Source organism: Blennius ocellaris, assembly GCF_963422515.1.
Source record: "Blennius ocellaris genome assembly, chromosome: 17".
Classification (NCBI taxonomy): domain Eukaryota; kingdom Metazoa; phylum Chordata; class Actinopteri; order Blenniiformes; family Blenniidae; genus Blennius; species Blennius ocellaris.
In genome coordinates, this window is record NC_137666.1 from 18,692,205 (window position 1) to 18,714,034 (window position 21,830).

Consider the following 21,830-nt stretch of genomic DNA (forward strand, 5'->3'; position numbering starts at 1 on the left):
TTCCACGGGCCTGTCGTTAAGAGACGTGTGAAACAACCTTATAAAAAAAAAAAAAAAATTATAATCCAAAAATGATATGCACGTATATAGATTGTTTTTCTTCTGGATGATGATGTGATGTCACGAGAGCAGAGCGTGTAACTCCGGCGTTCACAATCAGGACCGTGACACTGTGACGAACATGAGCCTTTGCACACATGCATGCACCGAGGTTTTGAGGCAGTAAGTCGAACAACCGCCGGAGCTCATTATACGAGCTGCCGGGTCCGTCCTCCTCCTTCTCGTGTGTTCTTCTTCTTCTTCTTCTCCTTCTTCTTCTACTTCTCGTCTTCCGGAAGGCGTTCCGATTCCCCGGCGGTCAGTGCGGCGCGTGGACGCACCGCCACACGAACACGCTGCGGATCAAACGGGAGACAAACCCGTCAATGTTTTTCCCGCTATACTTGCGACACCGGGTTCTCGCTCTTCGGCCGTTACCTTCTGTCGTCTCCGCCGGCGCTGACGACGAAGCGGTCTCCGTTTGTGAAGCGGACGTTGGTCAGGTGAGCCGAGTGGCCCAGGAAGCGTTTGTGTTTCGCCTGGAGACAAAACATCACAAGCACAGCTATCCAAAACCATCCGACTGTTTCGAGGGCAGAGAAGTATTTTATAAGAAAGGGAAGATTCTGATGTTTGAAAAATGATAAAAAGCACCGTAAGTCTAACAGGTGTGACGTTGCCTTAAATACCACCTTATCTCCACCTTTGATGTCAAAACCTATAATAACCTGAAATTTATTTAATTTTTGTGCTAATTGAATAAGGAACATTTAAAAAATAGAATAGAATAGAATGTCTTTATTGTCATTGAAACACCGTACAATTTCATTGTACGGTGCAGTCCTAGGTTTTAAAACACTAATTGTACTAAAAGCCCCAAAACTAAAGTTTTTATCTCATTGAAGAAAGTCATTCCTCTCACAAGTAAATACATTAAAGCAAGGTGGTTATGAAAGTTGTTAGAAATCAGATGAAACAAAAGTGAAAGCTTTGCGAAGACAAAGGCAATAAAAGAAGTGAAATCTATTGTTCAATAGAAAGCTTCAGCAAAGAATGATGTTTTTTAAAAGAAGTGAGCAGGAAGTCGGTTGCGCGGTTGAGGAACGTAGGAACTAATAGCTGCTTCACTCTTGTTTCTTCTGACTCTTGGCAGTCGTGCGAGATTTTACTGAAAACAAAAAACCTACAAACATCAACAGGCGACTCTACTTACAAACTTCTCTGGACAGGGGAAGTCGAACAGCTTCACCATCCCAAAATCGTCGCCCGTGACGACGTTCAGGCCCGAGTGCGACACGCAGGCGCAGGTGACGTCCGCCTTGTCGGTGTTTCGGGACCAGATCCCGATCACCTCGTCTCCGAGGACACTGAGGGGGGGGGGGGGGGGGACAAACAAGAGATGGGAAGCAAACAAGAGATGGCCACATTCCCCCTCCGGGGCGTCGGGGCCTCGGCAGAGCGAGTCTCACCTGGTCCAGCTGGCCCAGGTGATCCGGTCCACCTGAGCCGGCTCCGTCACCTGCTTCCCGGACGGCACCTCATACACCAGACGTTTGTAAGCACCCGTGGAGATCTGTGGGAGAGGCGTCAACGGGGTCAGACCGGAGGAACACCGTGAAGTAAATCTGTACTTTATATTAATTATTAGTACTTGGTATAACGGGAATTGACATTTTAGTAAGTGATCGTTGATTCACGCATGTTTGTGTTGAACACTGCTCACCGCTGCAAGGTGAGCTGCACTCATGGGAAGATATTTTGACTGTAACCACTCTAAGATGTCTTCAAGGTCTCTGGCCTTCGGGCCGGAGGAATATCTTATCTTCGGGCATTCCTACTTTCTCAGCTCACATAGAAGTGTACTTATACATACACCCACACACAGGCCTGGGAACCAGGGTCAACCTGCTTTGTTGTATCTCTGGATGAAAATGTAACCGCCTACTTCAACTGTGTGAATAAAATTCGGGCGACGGAGTTAAGAACTTGGCAGATCCATGAACGAGCTATGAGGTGATTTCATTCCTCTGCCCTCGCGCAAGAATCTTGACTGTTTTGAATCTTTAATTCTCCCGATACCGGGGTTTGTCTCTCTTCTCTCATTCTTGCAGATTTTTCACCGATCAAACACACCGACGGCGCCGCCGGATCCGTGGGGACGTACCTGGACGTAGTTGCTGTCGGCGGAGAAGTCCATCTGCATGACGAAGCTGGGGATGTCCCTGCAGCAGTTGATGCGGTTCAGCTGCGGCCCCAGCGTCAGGTCGTAGAAGTCGACGGCACATTCGGTGGAGCCCACGGCCAAATACCGAGAGTTTGGACTGAACCTGTGGAGGAAAGCAGCCGGAGTTACAAAACTACGGATGTATACACTATGTAAGGGTCTGCTCACAGGAATAAACTCACTTTGTTATTTCACTTTCACAAAGTTGCAGAGGAGATGTTTTCAATAATGAAAAAAAAAGTGGAGCTTTGACCACTTTTTACCACTACAGCAATATTTATTTGATCAAAACACACATTATGGGACTGAATGTAAAGATAATTTACTGTGGTGCACAATAAGTTTATCTGAAAAGACTTCACCACATTTAAAGTAAAAACCTTGAATAAAAATTTTTTTAGATCCCAAAAGCAAGTAATTTTTTTTTGGTGTGAAAATCTTTAACTAATCTGACATCAACCAGAATTTCATATTTAGTGTGCAAAGATGTCTATGATAGAGCATCAGTTTGTACAGAAACACTTTGGCTTCTCAGGTTTGCAGATTGTATTTATTTTTTCTTTTTGTAAAGTGGGCATCAGCTTGTTCATTTTCAAGATTCACTAATATTCTTTTGCATTAAAACTAAGGAAAAAACTGAGTTAATAGAATGCAAATGTTTCTACTTATGTGGCTCAACCTCAAACAAAATGGCTGTTTGTGGCTCATGAACTGAAACGAGTTCGACGGCACCGCTCTATGAAGATGAATGAATGAATGAACAGTGATCAAGTTACTTGAATTATGACTCGATGCTTTGTCCGGGGTGCCAAACCCATTTTAGTTCAGGGGCCACACACACAGCTCAATTTCATCTTGAGTGGGCCGGACCAGTTAAAAAAATGTTGAATTTAAAAGTTTTTCTTAGTGGAGGTACAAAGAGTATATATGATGAAAATATCTATATTTTCACCAAACCAAACAATTACTATGGGAAAATGACTGCAATATCCATTTAAAGGCAATTTTAATGAAACGTTCTGGTGCAAAATACATTGACACGTCCAAAGCCTTCTATAGCTGTTGTGTTCTAGGTGTTTTTACAATCTTGTCCTGACAGCACGGCTGTGAGGCGAGTTTGACAGCAACAAGGTCGCTCGCTTTCATGGCAGCAAAAAAATGTTTTCTTTGAAATTTTGACCATTTTCATGGCGAGTTGGGCCGAACTGGAGCCACTTGTATCTGATTTGACAGCATCTGTTTTAAAAATCCCAGGTAGATTTTGACCGGCTTTTTAATCTTTTTTTTTTTTTAAAATAATAATAATAAAAAAAATTAAAAAAATCCAGTTTCTCACTGAAACCTATGAAACAACTTGAATCTGTGATGATTTCATCTTCTGATCTCCTGACAGTTGGCAGCTTTACTCAACCTGGACTGTAAATCATAATTATTAGAGGAGTTTTTGTTTGGTCTGCTTATGAATCAGCAGTCAATATAATTTCCATCATCAGGACACTTTGGCCACAGAGAGCAGCAGATCCTCCAGCGTCACGGCAACCCGAGTCACTTTCCCACCCCCGATATCGTTACCTAATATCTTGAATGGGAGAGCGCCGGTCCCTTTTCTTGCCCCAGATCTTGAGCGACGCCACCAGCAGGATGATGAACTCTCCATTCTTCATGCCGATGGCCACCATGTCTCCCTCGGGACTGTAGCTGATGGTGCGCGCCGGGTGGCCCAGGTTCACCTTATTCAGCATCTTCTGCTTCCGCCACCACAAGACAAGACAAACGTCGGCACGTTGTGACCACCACACATTCCCACGGATTCCGGCGACGAAGCGGGAACGCCGAACCTTCTCCGGGACGTCCCACAGACGGACGGTGCCGTCCTCCGCCGCCGACAGGAACACGTCTCTGGAGGGATGAGCGCCCAGACCCCAGATGGGGCCGTCCATGTGTCCGTTCACCAGGATGTTGCACGCCGCGTTCTTCTCGCCCACTTCGATGATCTCCGCGTTCCTGGTTCCCACCAGGATCTTACCCTGGCGACGAGCAGGACGCGTGAGAACAGACAGTTTAACAAAAAAAAAAATCAGTTTTCATGGAGTTGTCCGTGGTGATCCCACCTTCCCTCTGCACACGGAGCGAACGCAGTCGATGATCTGTCCGGTTTCCAGGCGGAAGGCCCGGCAGCGTTTCAGCTCCTGGTCCCAGAGTTTCAGAGCTCCGCCCTCCTTCGACCTGAGGGGAGGGAGGAAATCAAGCCACGGTGACTCAAAATCCCAGATGTCTCGAAAAGAATATTGCGCAAAGGATCAAGGGTCGGGATTGACGATTTATAGACGTGAAATATGTTGTCGGGGTTTGACGTTAGAGTGATGAGCAGTCTGTGGCCTGACAGACACACTCCACCCGCACACATGTTTTTTTTGCTTGTGCTGTCTGATTACTCCTCTTGTTTCCTGACTGTGTGGGCAGGCACAGACTGACAGCCCCCCCCCCCGTTGGTTTCAAGCTGACAGCTGTTTTATTGAACCCACACACTCAGGCAAACACTTGTCAAAGTTTTCTTTTTCTGACGATTTTGAGTTGTTGCAGCAACAAAAACAACTTTAGAATTTTCATAAATCAAATGCCGGTTGTGAAAAGACACAGCAGTTATCATTTCACATCTGTATGTTCTGCGTTGAGGTCGTCACGATTAGATTTGCACATGATTTGATATTACGGAGGCTTCTGCCGTCCAGTGACGTTTGTCTTCATTGTAATATTTTGGTAAATTCGGGACAGGAAATGTCTCACGTCTTTCCGAAAAAACAATCCAACAGGGCTAAAGGGAAAAAAATAAGGCTGACAATCACTGCTTTGATACATTACCCATCAGAAACTACACTTTTCAACATCATTTTTTTTAACTTTTGAGATTAAAAAAGACCGATTTGTTTAACAGTGATGTAGCAGCTCGCTGAAACTTGTTGCTTTTGTTTGTCAGTGAGAGAGCGTCTCTCTACCAGATTATTATGTTCATTATACACAGTTCAGTTAAAGTATCGGTGAGATCTTACAGCTACGTAGAGTAAAACGTGGTGGTGAAAAGCACTTACGGTCGTTCTTTGCCTCCCGTGACGATGAGGCCGTCCCTCAGTGTGGTGTACATAGTGAACACGGGGCCCGTGTGAGCCTTGGCCACTATTCTTACTAGAATGTGTTCCTTCCATACACACACATCCCCACTTATGGTACCTGTAAATGTCAAGTTATTCTGAAAAGAAAACAAATCTGCACTAATCTAGTGGCCTAAGAAAGCAGAGCAAGCAATGCAACACCAGTTCACGGCACATTCAAGCAGACAGTCCGATTTCAACATGGAAATTATTAGCAGATTGAATTGTTTGAAATGTAATAAGAAACAAACAGAGATTTTTGCAGCACTGCTGGAGAGTGCAAACGGTACAGGGGAGGTCGACTTACAGCTCCGAACGCCACAGAGAGCATCGTCTGCATGCGGGCGTCCTCGATGGTGCTCAGCACGCCTTTCTTGCTGAGCAGAGCTCGACCCGCCAGCGTCCAGAAACGCACGTGCTTGATGCCCACGGACACGAAGTGCGTGTCGGAGTCGGGGCGGAACTCGGCCACGAAGATCCTCTGGGTGTGGCCGATCCGGCTGGCCACCTTGGCACCTTAGGAGCAGGAAAGCAGAGCACGGTGAACACTGACTCTCAAGTATGGATGGAACCTCGGAGACGGAAATTCTTCTTCTTCTCACCTTCTTGCCACTTCCAGATGGTGACGGTGTGTTCGGGGTCCAGGCCCACAGACAGCAGGAGCTTTCCTGTGGCGCTGAAGCTGACGGAGCAAACCCCGCCGGAGTGGAAGCAGCGGAGCACCGACAGCGTCTGCTTGGTCATGGCGTCCCACACGTGGATGGATGGGGACGTGGCTGAACGGCCGAGGACAAAGACGACTTCAGCCAATACATCAAAAGAGCTGCATTTCTTGGAAATTAAAGCTTTTCTTTATTATTTGCAGGTTTTGGTTTGGGCAGTTTGCTTATCAAAAATCGTGAGGGTGGATGACTAAAAATGTCTCCAGTGTACAAAATGTAAGCAGTGAGTGAAAAAAATGGCGAATTGGTCAAAAAAGAAAAAGAGTGTCCTAAGAGATTTAGATAGAAAATGACTTCAGGGAAGCAATAGGCACAATTAAAGCTGAATTCATCCTTTTGTGGTGAAAATCTTGAAAATCAACGTTTGAAACTTCAAGTTGAAGCAGTTTCAGACCAGCATGTATTTCACATATAGTGTATTATATGCCCAATTCTTCCCTCTGACCAAATACATTATGAAAAAGGGGGATTATTTTGCTTATTAAAAGTTTTAATTTGTTGATTGCACTGTTTATGTAATGAACTCCCTGTGAAATATAACCATGTAAGTCGCTGGGACCACTAGGTGGCAGTCACTTAACAGTCTTACCTGACATGTCGCCAGTATCACCTGCAAAGCAAGGAAAACAACAACAAAGTGTGAATTTTCAGTGTTTGTCTGAGCAACGCTGATAAAATGGGACATTAACCTTAAAGAGACATCGAAGCATTGAACACACACTGTCAAAAAGTTATGCCTATCAGTTATTTTTCTATCCAGGATATTAGCGAGCGCCGTCAAAGGGGAAATGAAACATCATCTGTGCATATTATTTCCTCCTGTGCAGCGTGGGTCTGCAGGTAAGGGGAGGACGGCGGTGTCGTGACGATCCAGTTTGCACCGGGGGAAGAGGGACGAGGCTTTGCGGCTCACGCGGGAGGTCAACGTCGCGCAAACATACCTACTTGGCCAGTTGCCACCACGTTGGGGAATTTGGGGTGTTGATTGATTGTCAGGCACAGAATGTCGTCACTGTGTTCTACGTAGAAACTTTGGCAGGCTGCAAGGAACATACACACACACGCACACAAAGTAAACACGTGTCATGCGTGTCAGCGACTGAGCGGGAGCGGTGACGCCGTCCTCCAGCCACTCACAGGTTGTCAGGTTGAGGACGATGCCAACCGAGGCCGTGTGGTAGATGATGTCCGCCCCCTCGTTCAAGTAGTGCACGTTGTTGCGGCAGTCGTTGCCACGGTAACCAAACACAAGGTCCAACACCAGGTCCTGCGGGAGAGGGAGGAAAAGAAAAGACGGCAGGAATGTCAGAAAGGTTAGTGCCATGGCAACCCGGTTGCTCGGCGCCGGCGGCCATCTGAAGAACGCCACTATTTGATTACGGCGTCACGGCGTCCCCCCCCCCCCCCCCCCCGCGGGGACGCTGTCTGGGCCAGAGGACGGGCAAGACGAGCGTCTCCAGTGGAAGTAATCCCATTAGGAACTCGCAGTTTGAATTATCTGCCTCGCTGATTGAGCCTCCCTCTGCCATCAGGAAATGCATCACGCGCGTGTCCTTGCCGGGGGTGTTTGGGAGAGGATGGGGAGGCGCGTCTTACCTCGATGGGACGCTTCTTTTTGCCAACATTGTTGGTCTGCAACTTCTCTGGCTGTGGCAGCGCTCGGCTGACAGGAGGCCTGAAACAGACAGCTGGGATGAGGAGGCTGCCATGAAGCTGCTTCTCATGCTGATACCAGGGAGGAGGAGGAGGAGGAGGAGGAGGAGGAGGAGGAGGAGGATGATGACTGCAATGTTGTGTCGCTATTACACTGTTTACTTTGCTATTCAATAAAGCATCCAAATTAGTACTGGTTAATTTTTTTTTAATTGAAGCTGCTGTAAGGTTTAGACTGCTGGAGGACCTACAACAAGCTTCTTACCTCTAACATGTAAGAATCTCTCTCTCTCTCTGTCGCTCTCTCTCACTGCTTAATATAATAGAGAATCTTTATCCCCTACCAAAACCAGGGATTGAATCCCTCCCCACAATCTGTCTGTGGTTCCTCTCCTTTTCTTTCCCTCTATCCCTTCACCCCAACCGGAGCAGGAGAAAGTCTCCGTCTCTGAGTCTGGTTCTGCAGGTTGTTAACAAGAGCCTTTCAATGACCGTGTTATATTTGGACCAATACAAATAAACTGGATTGAATTGAACGCTGGTTCATCTCTGAGCTCCACTACAATAAATCATGTTGTGGAAAAATGGTTGTGTTCAGTGTCTTAACAGGCAAAGTGCTATCCTGGTTTGCCTCAGCGTGTTCTATTTTTAATAACTGGAAACAGACGAAGCCTCCAGCTCGTCTCTAATGATCTCTGGCGCTCCCTCAAGGGGGGGGTCCCGAACCCCGAACATGCCCCCCTGGGATCCACCGACAAACTTCCTCAACAAAGTTAAATACCGTCTACGGCTTGAATCAATGATTAAACAGAAATAAGTGCTTTCCACTTGGCTAACGAAGCGAATGACGGCGTTCCGGGCCAAACACTTTTCAGGTGGTATGAAAAAACATTTAATAATGCATCGACTGTATGGAGAGGGCAAACAACAACCCTGACCTCGTTTCACACTGATATGGTGTCAAGAAGGAACCATATCAGGTGTGTGTGTACGAGAGCTTCAGGGAGACACTTAACTCTTCGTTATTAAACTCTACATTTGTGAATAAGAACAACATCAGGACGAGAGACTTACCTCGACCCTCTTCATGGCAGCATGAACAAAGAAACAGCAAGGATTTAAAAAAAAGAAAGAAAATTAAAACAAAGCTTTACCCAGAGCTCACTGCTGCCCGGCGGACACACACACACACACGTAACACACCTCAGACACTGAGGACATAAAATATAAGAGTCAGCGCCATCGGGTAACCATGGCAACCACAGTCCATTTCTATGACAACTGCTATGAGGAGATGCATCGAGGATACTTGCATCATTGTAAAAAAAAAAAAAAATAGATCTGCAAATCAGTGAATGTGAACCTCTGAGAGGCTGTGGCGCACTTTAAATATATTGTAACGGAGACAAAGTTATAAAACAAAAATGAACGCTAGCACAAGAAACAGTACAAACGGAATAATGTAACAGGTTGAAAATTGAGGTGAGAGCTTGAGACGGAATAACACAATAGTACAATAAAACTTCACATCCTGATGGCTTGACTGCTACTGAGTATACATTTAAGCTCACGTCTCACATTTAGAACAACTAGAGCCAGTTTTAGCCTTTATGTTGTCAGGGATACATGACGTGGTCCCGTCTGCTAATGTTAAATCTCATCGTTGTGTTTTGTGTCTTATGTCTGGTCTCTTATTTGTTTTGACATGTCCTTTTGACATGTCCTTTTGACATGTCCGTTTGTTTTTCATGCTTCGATCATATCTTATTTCAGTGTTTTACCCCCCCTCTGGCTAGGCGATGCCATGTCTTATGAAAGCTTTCCCCCCTTTCAGGTCTCGTCTGTGTGTCTATTCAGGCTCGGTCTATTTCCAGTGTGCAACAGTTTCCTATGATACATAAATCTCTTTAGTTTTGACGGCGTGTTGCTCATCTATGGACCCAATAAACTCTCTGAGTTGTGGGTGTAAGTCCTGACCTGAACATCACATCTAATAGGAGGAAAAAAATCACAGTTTTTCATTATTTTAGAAGAATTCTACATGCTACTTACTAGGCATCGCACGGATTATAAAACATTTTTTACAAAGTCATCGTATATAATCGCAACAACTCACCTGACCACCCCTTGTCTTCGAGTGAAATGAAAAGAGTGAAGCAGGAAAGTGACGTTTAAAGGAAAGGACAAGAGCAGAAAAGGCTGAGTTACTTCCAAAAGGCAGAAACAGACAGGGAAAGAAAAGATGGCGTTTGTGTAAAAGAAGGTTTTCTTTGAGCTTGATTATAAAAAGTTTCTTGAGTCAGAAAAGGTTTGAGAGGGAGAGAGAGAGAGAGAGAGACTCTACCTCTCGTCTACAGACGGCTCCTTCAGCTGCAGGTGGGGCTTCACCCCCGTCATTGGTCGCATGTTGGTGGATAAGGCCTTGATGGTGTAGTTGATCTCATTTTCCCTCGTCACGTCGCTGTCGTAGCCTGGCGACAGATATCCAGAATGACTGGAGGGGCTTCACGGCGTTTTAAACTTTTTTTTTTCTTTTTTTTAATAAAAAAAACCCAAACATTTTTAAATACATTACACTCATTCCAATGTGCTTTTATAGAGAAAATAGAAAAGCCCAACATATCCACATGAGCAAGCAGGTGTGTTTGCGACTGTGGAAAGGAAAAACTCCCAACAGGGAGAAACCTTTGCAGAAACCAGACTCAGAAGTGGCGGCATTCTGCTGACCGGTTGGGGTGAAAGGATAGAGGAGAGGAGAGGAGAGACAGAGAAAGACTTGGTGGGGAGATACATACAATACCCTTGTTAGTGCTACTTATATATATATATGTATGTATATACACACATACAATATTATAATATATATAGTAATCACAGTGATCCAAATATTTTCCAACTGCCATGAGATTAAACCAGCCTGAGCAACAACAGAGCAAAAACCAAAATAATCACAACAATGATAACAAAAGCAAAAATAAAAGGACACAAAACAAAGAACAAAAAAAAGAAAAGAAGAAAAAAAAACATGATTTTGATCATTGACAGAACAGCAAATCTCATCAATGAGGAGTGGAAGTGGAAGTGTGTGTGTGTTTGTGTGTGTGTGTGTGTGTGTGTGTGTGTGTGTGTGTGTGTGTGTGTGTGTGTGTGTGTGTGTGTGTGTGTGTGTGTGTGTGTGTGTGTGTGTGTGTGTGTGTGTGTGTGTGTGTGTGTGTGGTTTGTCCTCTGGATGTGAATGGAACTGTTGTGGTGGGGCCCGCAGTAGCACCCCGGGGCCGGACGCCACCACTCCGGCACCCAGCGGCCCACCGGATCCAGGGAGGCCCCGACAAACCCCCCCGGAGAGCCACGCCCCCCAACCCGGAAGGCACCAGACGGAGCGCGCAGAGAGGACCCTCCCCCCTCTCAGGCCAGAGGGGCCCACAAGAGAAGGATAAAGGGCGCAAAGCCCCCAAGCCCCGACCCGAGCCGCCAAGCCGGGACCGGCCAAACTTTAAATAAGGAAAGAAAAGGAGAGAGGTTGGTCGCTTGCCTCCGTCGTCCTCGCTCTCGATATCCGACTCCTCGCTGTCGCACTGTTTGAACTCCCGGTGGCCCTCCGGCTCGTGGGCCCAGATCATGAGGCACGTGTCGCCCCCGCCGACCGTCACCAAGAGGCCGTCGTCGTGGGTCCACCGCACATTGGTGACATGGGTGCTGTGAGCCACGTAGCGCTTGAACTTTGCGTACTTTCCCTTGGGGGAGGAGAGGCAACATTTATTTAACACTTGTGACATTAACGTAGAATTAACATAACATTTGCATAAATTCCCAACCCGAGCCCGAAGTCATGAGATGTTCAGGAAAAGATAGCGCGGGGGTGGGGGGTGGGGGGGGGGGGGGGGTCCTCCGCCTCACCTTGACAGGGTATCTGAAGAGCTTGACGTAGCCCAGATCGTCTCCTGTTGCGAGCACCTTCCTGTCGTTACTAAGGCAGGCGGCGGTCACCTCGGTGACCTCGCTGATCACAGGCCAGGTGCCTTCAACAGACGGGCCGAGGACGCACGTCCACGTGCTCCAGTCGATCTTCTCCACCTGGAACCAAGTCCGGAATGCAGCGATTCATTTTTTTTTTTTTTTTTAAGATCACATTTTCCTCCAGTGACGTGCCTGCCAAGTGACAACTGAAAGTATTTATCGAACTCCAGTGACAATAAAAGAAGCGAGGCCACCGAGTAAACGTGGCCCCCTGCACTTCCTCCTGATTGTAAGTGGGGCAGCAGCTTTGTCAACCATCTGCACGGGGAGTTCCAGCTCACTGGCTCAGACAAGACCATAATGAATTACAATGAACCGCTGTGAAGGAAAAAGCTTTCTCTTTAAAAAAAAAAAAAAAAAAAGTGAAATCGCCCTGACCTTGGAAGAATCGATATTTACTGCCATGAAAACTTTTGCACAGACAGTCAAAAGTTTTGTTATTTTTCTTGCACAGATGTGTCTTCTTTTTTTTTTTTTTAAATCCTGTCCTGGCACCGAGGAGTGTTTTATAAAGTCATGAACATGTAAATTTTTCATTGTTGGACTATTAAGTGTTGAAATCGCTTGGCGCTCTTCACAGGACACTATTAATATCACATTGCAAATACTGTGTGATATGTTTTGGTGAAACTGTATTTTCCAAAATAAGAATTTTATATAATCATTTTGATTACATTTTTGGAAAATGACTGCATTCAGAAAACTTTAAGTCGTTTATAATATTATATTTTTTAGGGATAATAAATCATAACTCCAGAAAAGTCTGAATGTGTGTCTTTGCTCATAAAGCCATATTATTCTGTTATACAACTTAATTTTCAACATTTTCCTAACATCATGTACAAAATAAAAACAGTAAAGTGTATATTTTATCAAAATCTCTCTGCACTGATATTTGTTTTTCCAAATAGCAGCAGCAGTTTGTTGACCGCACAATAACTGTGAATTAATTGTGATTTAAATATAATGCACAGCAGTTTGTTTCAACCACGCTTGTGTGGAAGTGCGTTATGAATTAAGACAACATAGTATGGTATATGTATATGTTAAATCACGAGTTCTTTAACCCAGATGCTACTTAAATGCCAAACTGAAGGCCAAACTGCAGAGAATAAATAGAAAATGAAACTGGGCCAAGAGCAGAACCCTGAGGGACTACACAGCACAAAGTATATATACATCATCACCAGAAATAAGAGGAGATTTTTCGACATGATAAAAAACAATGAGACCATCCAGGAGTAAAAAAGATTCTCGGGCCTGTCAGCGTGAATGGTGTGACAGTTTTCAGGAGGGCGAAGGGAAAGCCTAAAATAATCCACCGCGCGACGGCGAGAAGACATCCGATGCTCCACTTGAGACACGGGGGAGCAGCGTCTTTCTTATCGGACCCTCATTGTCTCGTCTCACAAAGTGGCTGAACGTCACAGGCGTAATTAAAGGCGACGACGGAAAGCATCCCAATTTCGGCGCCGCAACTTGAAGCGATATTGGTGCAAAGTGGGCCGACTTCATGCTTCACCGCCCTTCCCAGAGTCTCCTCCTGTCCTGGGGGGGGGGGGTGTACACTGCTCCTGTGTCTTTTGTCTCCTCTTACCTCTGTGGCCGGGATGGTCTGCCTCTTGCCACGAGGAGCTTCGAAGAAATACTGCTCTTTAGCACCGGTGTTGACTTGAAGGAGTTTCCCTGAGAACGAGAGAGGCCCAGCAGGCCAGCACACGCAGGTGAAGCGTTTTTTCCAAAAGGCGCACGATTAAGCGCTTTAACGGCAACTTACTGGGATCTTTACTGAGACACTTAGTATTTCGAGCAGTGAGTTTACCTCTCTTGTCCCAGTCCAGGTGGGTGATGTAGTTGAGGCATCCTTTGCACACTCCCACCCGTTTGCTGCTCATCACATTGTAAATATCCACAAAGCTGTCTCCCGATGCCACTGCGAGGTACTTCCCAACTCCTGAGGCAGAGAAGGAGAAACAGGAGTGAGATTGTTTAAACAAGGGGTGTCAAACATGCGGCCCGGGGGCCAGAACCGGCCCGCCATGGGATTTTTGAGGTGAGAAGTATAAAAAATGAAAAGTGACAGAGGCTGATCTAAAAACACTAGGTTGGCAAAAATGACATTCAAAACCGCCCTTGGTCAGAATTTGACCCCCGACATTAATGCAATCTGTGGAGGTCACATAATGCAACGCCTTTCACAATAAAACAATGAGTCCAACTTGTGTGAAATGATACTTTAGACACGTAAACTCAAAAATTTTTCCAGATGATGACAAATTGTTTTAATCCTGAATAAAAATACGATATCTAGATACAGGTGACTGAGGGTTTTTTGGGGTTTTGTTTTGTTTTTTTGCAAATGTAATAATATCTGATTTCCTTTAATATGTATATTTCAGAATAGACTGGCACATTCTTGCAGTTACAAAAGGATCAAAAGACGGAAAGACTTTAACATTTGTCCGTATCTGCAGTTTAATATGTCATGTTTGACTTGTTGGGCCCTCCAGAGGTCAGGTTAGGTTGATGTGGCCCCTCAACTAAAATGAGTTTGACACCCCTGGATTAAACCCTTAATGTGAAACTCACTGAAATGTACTTTAGACCTACTTTAAAAAAAAAAAAAAAAACACACACACACCAATGAATGCAATTTATATATAATACAGTTAAAAAGTATTTAGCTTAAATATTTCTGTAGGTAATGGTGCTGGGCAAGTTACTGCAAAGCAGGTTTTAGTTACAGAGTACAAGAGTCTCCATTGTGTTCTTACGGTGCACATTGTTGTGTCATCACAGTGATGCTGTGACACATTCTGAGCCGTCAGCTCTCCGTGGGGCCGTCATTAAGACTGATTCTCTCATTAAGTTCAGCCGAAGTTACATCAGCAGTAAGATTGTGGCGCACAGAGACGATTTTAGTGGGACGCAAAATACCAATGTTTTGAAAATCGCAAAGTCAAGTTGACTCCAATTATAAAAGGAATGTGAGTGCGAGAGGCTTTAAAATATTTAATTTCTCTTTATCGCTTTGTATTCTTAATTGCTTACATGCGCTTCTTTTATTTCTTTGTATAGCCTTATAAGATAAATAAATAAATACATTTGTCTCGATAAACCTCTGACTTCCCGTCTTGTTTTATTTGTAGTGAAGAATAAAATTAACCATTAATTTGCCATGAAAACTGGACTTTTAAACCCTACCTAATATATATTTTTTGGAGCAATTAACTTGGCTGTCACCTTAAGATATTTAGGCTACAAATGAGGAATTTAGAAAAAGTAACTTCACTTTAACCATATCGTCAAGGTCGAGTCTTCCACCCTTAGAAATCCACCAGCGTTGTGAGTGGAAACAGGATCCTTTGCATCGTAGATTAAGGTTAAGTGCCCAGGAGAAAGAGAGAGAGAGATGAGTTTCCTGCTCTCACTTCATCCACCCCCACTGTTTCCCTGTTCCTCTCTCGCCGTCTCTCTGTCTGGCCTTATTACACAAAGCTATTAATTTGGGTCAGGCCTGCAGCTATAGCTCACAGCGGGGGAGAAATACGTACACCTGCTGAGACTCTGCACAGCATCCCACGCGCACACACTCCACGCTTCGGAAAGGGTTTTGAGAGGTCCGCTTGGGTTTATCTAAGAAGGCTCCGGTGCTGTTGAGGAAATACTGAGGTTGAACCACAGACCTGGAGAGAATCTGATGTCGGAGATGATGTCTTTGCGGTGGTGGAAGGACACCAGGTCCTCCAGGGTGTCTGCGTTCACGATGAGGAAGCTGCCGTCGTTCAGGCCCACCGCCAGGGCTTTGCCGTCGGGGGAGAAGCAGCAGCAGCGGCCGCCTGCGGGAAGGGAGTGGGGGGGGGGGGTTTATTAGTTAGGGGAGCGGTTCGCATCCGGTCAAGGAAACGGACCGGGGGGGCCGTCGGCGGTGACTCACCTTTCCTGAGTTTGCGCACGGCCAGCATGCAGTGGCTGGGCGAGAGGTCCCATATGCGCAGGGTCTTGTCGTCGCTGACGGTGGCGCAGAGGGGGAGATGGGGGTGAGTGGCCAGGCCCCACACTTCACCCTCCATGTGACCCTGCGTGCACACACACACACACACACAAAAAACAAAAACGGCATGAATATTTCATTGCAGCAGGTGACGGAGGAAAACGAGAGGTCAGGGGAACCATTCCCTCTCATGTCTCATCTTCTCTTCAACTCACACAATCGCGGGGCAGGCGAGCACCGTAATGTGACGCCGACATGCGCACGTGTGTGAGAAACAAAACTGAGCAGAGGGTCAGAGGTCAGTGACACGGGTCGTTGAACAAGAGCGCACTCTCTCCACCTTTTGGAAGATCATATGTTCGTCCCACGTTGACATCTTCTCTTAATCCCAAAGACAAATGCCGTTTAAAATGTGGCTATTGTACCTCTTTCTGTGGCCCGTTTCAGTTTTAGTGAGGAGTCCTCATAAAAATTGCATATTGAACACCAACAACTCCTCATGGTAGTATTTCTATATGGAGTCTGCATGTTCTCTCTGTGCTTGTGTCGGTTTTCTCTACTAATGTGTTTTATAATCCTGATCAAGTTCACCTCTCTTGTCTTTCAATATCCCTGCGTCACAGAAGAACATTTGGGAGTCTTTGTATTCATCCGACAACACCACCTCATTACCTTGTTACGTAACAAGCGGCTGAGGAAAAACCTCCGGCTCCTGTCTGTCAGTAATTGATTCCATCCATCACAATGCGCAATCTAAAGGGCGATCGATAGCGTTCACTCCCCCGTCCTACGATCAAACAAAGCCGTGGAGACTCTCCCGAGCACTCAAGGAAATTAGCAATCTCTCACTGAGTGGCGGCAATGTCTCAGCGCTTATGACAGTTTATATGTTTGCGCTTAACAATAAGAAGCACTAAACACATCAGTACAATACAAATAAAGCATGACTGTAAATTATTACTCTTTTCCAGGGTGCAGTTTTCAGGGATGGATGGGGGGGGGGGGGGTATAAACCCCCCTTCTGGTCTACATATCCATATACTGAATAATTTTTTATCGCAGCTTTCTTTCACACCTCTTCACTGGACAAAACTCATTCAATAAATGCATTTTAAACTTACTTGAATAAGCGTTGCCAACTGTCCCTAATTAAAAGTGAGACTCATTAATGCCAAGATTGATTCTATATCATGCTGGGTACAACATTTTAGTTGAAGCCAAAGTAAAGAGAATATTGGAAGACAATTATTTGCCGGCACTTTGAAGTGAAAGTCTGTTATTTCTTGCAGCCCGCAACCGTCTAACTATAGCTTATATAGTCTTCATTACATTTGCTCAAACAATAATAGTTTATTCATGACTGGCTGTCGACAGTCACAGCACCAGCATATATCACATTGGTTTTTGTTGCATAAAACGTGGTCTAATTTGAGTGTTTTAAAGTCTTATGTAACGTTTAGTTGGTGCACTTGCACGCACCACCACAGCAAAAGGGATTTACAACATTCCTGCAGCGACACATCATGCACCCGGATGCCGGTGTTGGAATTCAGTTCCTCTCCAGCTTTTCCATTTTGCCTTCACATCTTCAGAAGGTGTTGACTCCCACTCCGCCTGTCAACACCCAGGGTGTATCCAAAATGTCCCTCCTAACTCCTTATCTATCGACTGTCACTTAACTTCCATGATAAAGACTGTCCAAATTCTCAATAAACGAAGAAATGGAGGCTCGTTGATTCCTTCAGAGCCTCCTTTAGCATAGGGTAGCACTGATGCACTGATGCGTTCAGGGAAACTCATGATATATACCCCCCCCCCCCCCCTTTTCTTACCTGAACCAGCAGAGTGATGGGGCCGCTCTTATCCACCTCCAAGATCTCGCCATTCTTGGTCCCCACGAGGATGTGGCCGTGGCCGAGAGATATGGCACGTATGGAGGGATTATCCTCCAGGAGCAAACCTGCAGCGTTTTTGAATTTAAGCTCATTTCAGCTGAAACCGCCGAACGTCCGAGTGGCTTCGAGGACCGGAGGACAGCAGAGGACAATAGAAACTGAAAAAAAACAAAACACTTTTTACCTTTGGATCCTGGAGCTAACACCGCTCGCTTGATAGCGTAAGTCTTGAGGCATCTCTCAAAGGTGTCGTCCCACAGAGCGACGATGCCATCCTTTCCTCCCGTCACGAATCCCTACAGGTGGGGGGGAGGACAGTTAGAGCTGCAGAGGCACATCATTCTTTATAGAATCACCGCATTGTATGACTTCTCAGTCTGTCAAATACCTTTTCTAAGGCGTGCATGCTGAATACGGGGCCGTCGTGCGCTTTGACAGTCTTCATGAGGAACATGTCCCTCCATATGCAGATGTCCCCCGTGCAGGTGCCCGAGAACACCATCTCCTCTGACCAGCCGTACACGGCGCACATCATCGTCTCCGTCTTCCCCATGTTCCCCTTGCGCCCAATTAAACCACCGCCTGCAAGGGAAAAGCAGACCTCCGGGTGAGCCGTGTCCCGGCTCGGTCCGACGCGGACGAGTCCCTCGAGTCCACGACACAAAGACGGGGCTCCTCACCGGCTTTGTGCCAAAACTTCATGTGTTTCACACCAGCCGTGATGAGCTTGTCCGGCAGGTAGGGATTTATCTTGACCACGAATATCTTGTCCTTGCTTCCTCTGCAAAACGAAATAATAAACATACAAAAATACAACAGATTTGAACATTGTTACAATATTGAAGCGATCTCATATGAGACAGTTGTATTAAGTATGAAAACATAAGTAACATAAGAATCATGAAATAAACGACCATATTTTTGATATAATAGTTAATATCAGCACTGTCCCTTACACATTCGCCTGTCAAAATGGGCTGCTGGATAACAAAAATACACATATTCTCACAGGCAATTTTCCTTCATTTAAAATCGAAAGAATTCCTCGGTTTGACAATTCTCCATTTCACTGCTATTTTGACGACACTAAATAAAGTTAAGAATACATTTCACCACGAACGTTAAGATGATTCTAAAATTCATTTGAAATCCGTGAGTGGAATTCACTAGAATGTTTACTTTAAAGGGAGAGCCTGGCACACAACACGCAGGAAAGCAACCCAAAGCAGGGGGGGGGGGGGGGGGGAGTGGGGGGGATTCACGAGAGTAGATACTAAATATGAACATCAAGTAGGACGAGCAGCAAAGCCAAAGCAAAAGATATTTTGGGATGCGGATATTTTCCAGTTAGGTTCCTCTGGTTCCTGCCGGCTCTCAGGTTATATCATTTCACTCGCTGCCACGAAGCCTACAATGTGTTTAGGACAAACTGAGACCTCCTATGCTTTCAAGGAATTCATAATTCAGGTCTGGAAAGGTAATCCTCGTGCATGGAGTGCACAAACGTGACGGGAGTGAAGCATATCTCGTCTCATGTATAATTTAGGTCTAATGCATGCAAGGCATGGTTTGCATTATTGCCTCCGGTTTGGAGCAAAGCATCGACGACTCCTGCTTTGTCTCTGAGGCACTTTTAAAAAAGCTGACAGTCAACTTTTTAAAACCGCATCTCCTTCCTGGCTTGTTAGCTGTGTGATTGTTTGGAGCTAATTATGTTTCACATTATTGGACCCAAATGAACATGGTGGAAGAAAAAACAACAACTTTCTACTAATATACCGTAGTGTGAAACTAAGGTTTTACTGGAATTCCAGAGCAGATCCAGAAGATTTTTTGGAAGGTAAAGGTACAAGAAGTGGTAAATACTAAAGCCTTCAATGACTTTTTTTTAATATATATAATTAGGTGGAACTTGTGAAAATATTACTTTTTAATGATTCATTTGTGTATTTCGTTCTTTACCTTGCATTTATTTGATAATTGAATTATTTCTCCTTGACTTTTACATTTTTCTCATTTAACATTAATGCTTTTGTTCATACGCCACTCATTCGAATACTCAGTTAAGTTGCTAAAGCCGCTACTTTGACAGTTTAAAATTGGGACCAACAGACACCATTAGAAGCCTCAGTGAATACCGAAAAACTAAATGTTGTGCATCCTAAACAATGGAACTCCGTCCTCCGATGTGACGTGTTATTAGCACACCCTATATGTCATTGATTAGATGAATATCACATGTCCGTGCATCTCAAAATGTACAGAAATTGTGGCAAGGGTAAAGCATTTTTCACTATTTTCTAAAGTTTCACACAGTAGCCTGGAAGAAACCGAGGAATGTGGTCATATTCCCAATAAAAGGTGAATATTAGGCTGGAGATGTCTTCTTCTTTTCATTGTTTTCTTTAACATTGAAGAAAACTGTTAATAAGCTATTCAACAGAATCTAAAGCAGCTTCCAAGGTGCAAAACAAGAATAACACTAATTTCACACAATCTATTTGAGTTTTTGTTTACTGTGAAAAATCGCATGGAAAAATAATCTGAAAGTGAAAGAAAGGACATTATAAGTGTCGTCCTATGTTTTCCGTTACTTACAACTTTGAGCTTTATTTCCTTTTAACAATACAATGATGGGTGCCACATTTACACTGTGATTAACCTCTAAGAAGAAGCAATGCCAATGTGGAGCTGTGTGACACTTGTGCAGGAATAAAATTTGGGTTTTTTCTAAACGCCTTGACCTTTCGACTCCGATGTACTGAGGGTTTTAAATGAAATGAAAAGGTGGAATTGAATTGAACAAAAAGTAACCCAGAGACCTCGAGTGGCTCAAACTCAGCAGGTGAAGCTCCTGGCAGACAAATGAAATGTAATTCTTTTTAATTAGTGATCTGCAGCTGAGACCCTGGGGCACGCTTGTTCTCTAAACGTTGAGACTCAGGCAGGGTTCAGTCCTGCAGAGAGAAGAAGCCTCGTAATGTAAAAGGCAATTCCCTTCCCTTCCATCCCTCCATTAATCACACTGTCAGCCGCGCACGGCAAAGTGGCTTCAATTTAGCCCTCATAAATAAATGTCCATATTTAAAGTGAAAGTGCTCAAACAATCTGTGGAATTAGCTCTGCCGCCGCGCGCTGCAATGGGACCGTACTCACCGCATGGCAGAGAGCTTCTCCCCCTTCCTCCAGTCCCACAGCACAATGGTGTGATTGTCGTCCAGACCCACCGAGGCCAGCCGCTTGCCGTCCGCTGTGGAGGTTTGGGCTCTTGTTAGCAACATGAAAGCGTCCTGCGGGTTTGATCTGAGGCAGGTGATTCACTCACGCTGACATACAGACCACCGCCGTGCCTCTGTCTGAGGCCAATTAAGCATCACGAGGTGAACATCTCTACCTCCGCGCTGACAGACAGACTGGGATAGGCTTTTAGCTGTTTCTTTTGAACCGGACCCCTTTGTGTGAATTCACACCGGCCCTTTCATGTGTGAACATTATGTTTCGCTCCAATGTGGAAAATCATTCAGGAGTGTGGGATTTATAATTTACACACACAAAACATATGGCTTGTTGAACCCATCTGGATGGGTTCTGTCGGGGGGTCTGCAGCCTGTGGATACGGAGCTGGGTATGCAGCTCTTCATCCAGTCTGTGATGGCTCCCTGCAGCTTCCACAGTGTTACATTTAAAAATAGTTTTTAACATTAGATTCCTTTTTTTTTTTTTGTAAACATAATCTTACATTGTAGTTTACAATAAAAATAGACCATTCAATACATTCACGTGTCACTATTCAAAATGCATACATGGAATATTTAATTGAATTTGTTTGTATACGTTTTGCAGTCACATTTTGAGAGTCGGGGGAGAAAGATGAGTCTTTTGAGGCATAAATGTTGCAGACCTCAGGGTTTGTTAAATGAAACAGTGGTGTGCAGTCAGAGGCAGCAGGGCGAGCACTGCTAGCCCTGTCAAAAATGATTTTTCTTTTTTTTTCTGGAGTCTGTGTCTGGAATCAATTGGGCTGCTTGATCAGTATGCAACTTTATCCAGAAAATCAATGGTTATATTTTGTGGAGCTCAAATCTCCTATGTCCTCTAAACACATCACAGCTCCTTTCCTCTGCCGGGGGCCAGCAG

The 21,830-nt window shown here is 45.0% G+C and overlaps 1 protein-coding gene across 2 annotated transcripts in view; it reads right to left on the bottom strand.

Moving 5' to 3' along the window:
- Positions 1-102: 102 nt before the first annotated feature.
- The window catches only part of eml5 (EMAP like 5), a gene marked incomplete at its 5' end in the record, with an annotated part of 50,567 nt that continues 28,839 nt past the window's right edge, over positions 103-21,830 (bottom strand). The window contains 27 exons of one of the 2 annotated variants that reach the window (XM_080513114.1): positions 103-395; positions 478-578; positions 1,253-1,406; positions 1,509-1,612; positions 2,204-2,366; positions 3,836-4,008; positions 4,102-4,290; positions 4,375-4,489; positions 5,353-5,510; positions 5,720-5,928; positions 6,015-6,188; positions 6,724-6,744; positions 7,076-7,174; positions 7,272-7,401; positions 7,731-7,809; positions 10,132-10,258; positions 11,320-11,521; positions 11,685-11,861; positions 13,402-13,490; positions 13,627-13,758; positions 15,491-15,643; positions 15,742-15,883; positions 17,631-17,758; positions 17,878-17,989; positions 18,082-18,275; positions 18,374-18,474; positions 20,850-20,943. In XM_080513114.1, coding sequence (XP_080369240.1) covers positions 359-395; positions 478-578; positions 1,253-1,406; positions 1,509-1,612; positions 2,204-2,366; positions 3,836-4,008; positions 4,102-4,290; positions 4,375-4,489; positions 5,353-5,510; positions 5,720-5,928; positions 6,015-6,188; positions 6,724-6,744; positions 7,076-7,174; positions 7,272-7,401; positions 7,731-7,809; positions 10,132-10,258; positions 11,320-11,521; positions 11,685-11,861; positions 13,402-13,490; positions 13,627-13,758; positions 15,491-15,643; positions 15,742-15,883; positions 17,631-17,758; positions 17,878-17,989; positions 18,082-18,275; positions 18,374-18,474; positions 20,850-20,943 — 3,557 coding nt within the window. In that variant the 3' untranslated portion in view covers positions 103-358. Of the gene's footprint in view, positions 396-477; positions 579-1,252; positions 1,407-1,508; positions 1,613-2,203; positions 2,367-3,835; positions 4,009-4,101; positions 4,291-4,374; positions 4,490-5,352; positions 5,511-5,719; positions 5,929-6,014; positions 6,189-6,723; positions 6,745-7,075; positions 7,175-7,271; positions 7,402-7,730; positions 7,837-10,131; positions 10,259-11,319; positions 11,522-11,684; positions 11,862-13,401; positions 13,491-13,626; positions 13,759-15,490; positions 15,644-15,741; positions 15,884-17,630; positions 17,759-17,877; positions 17,990-18,081; positions 18,276-18,373; positions 18,475-20,849; positions 20,944-21,830 lie in introns of both variants that reach the window. The other variant, XM_080513113.1, reaches the window with a different exon arrangement.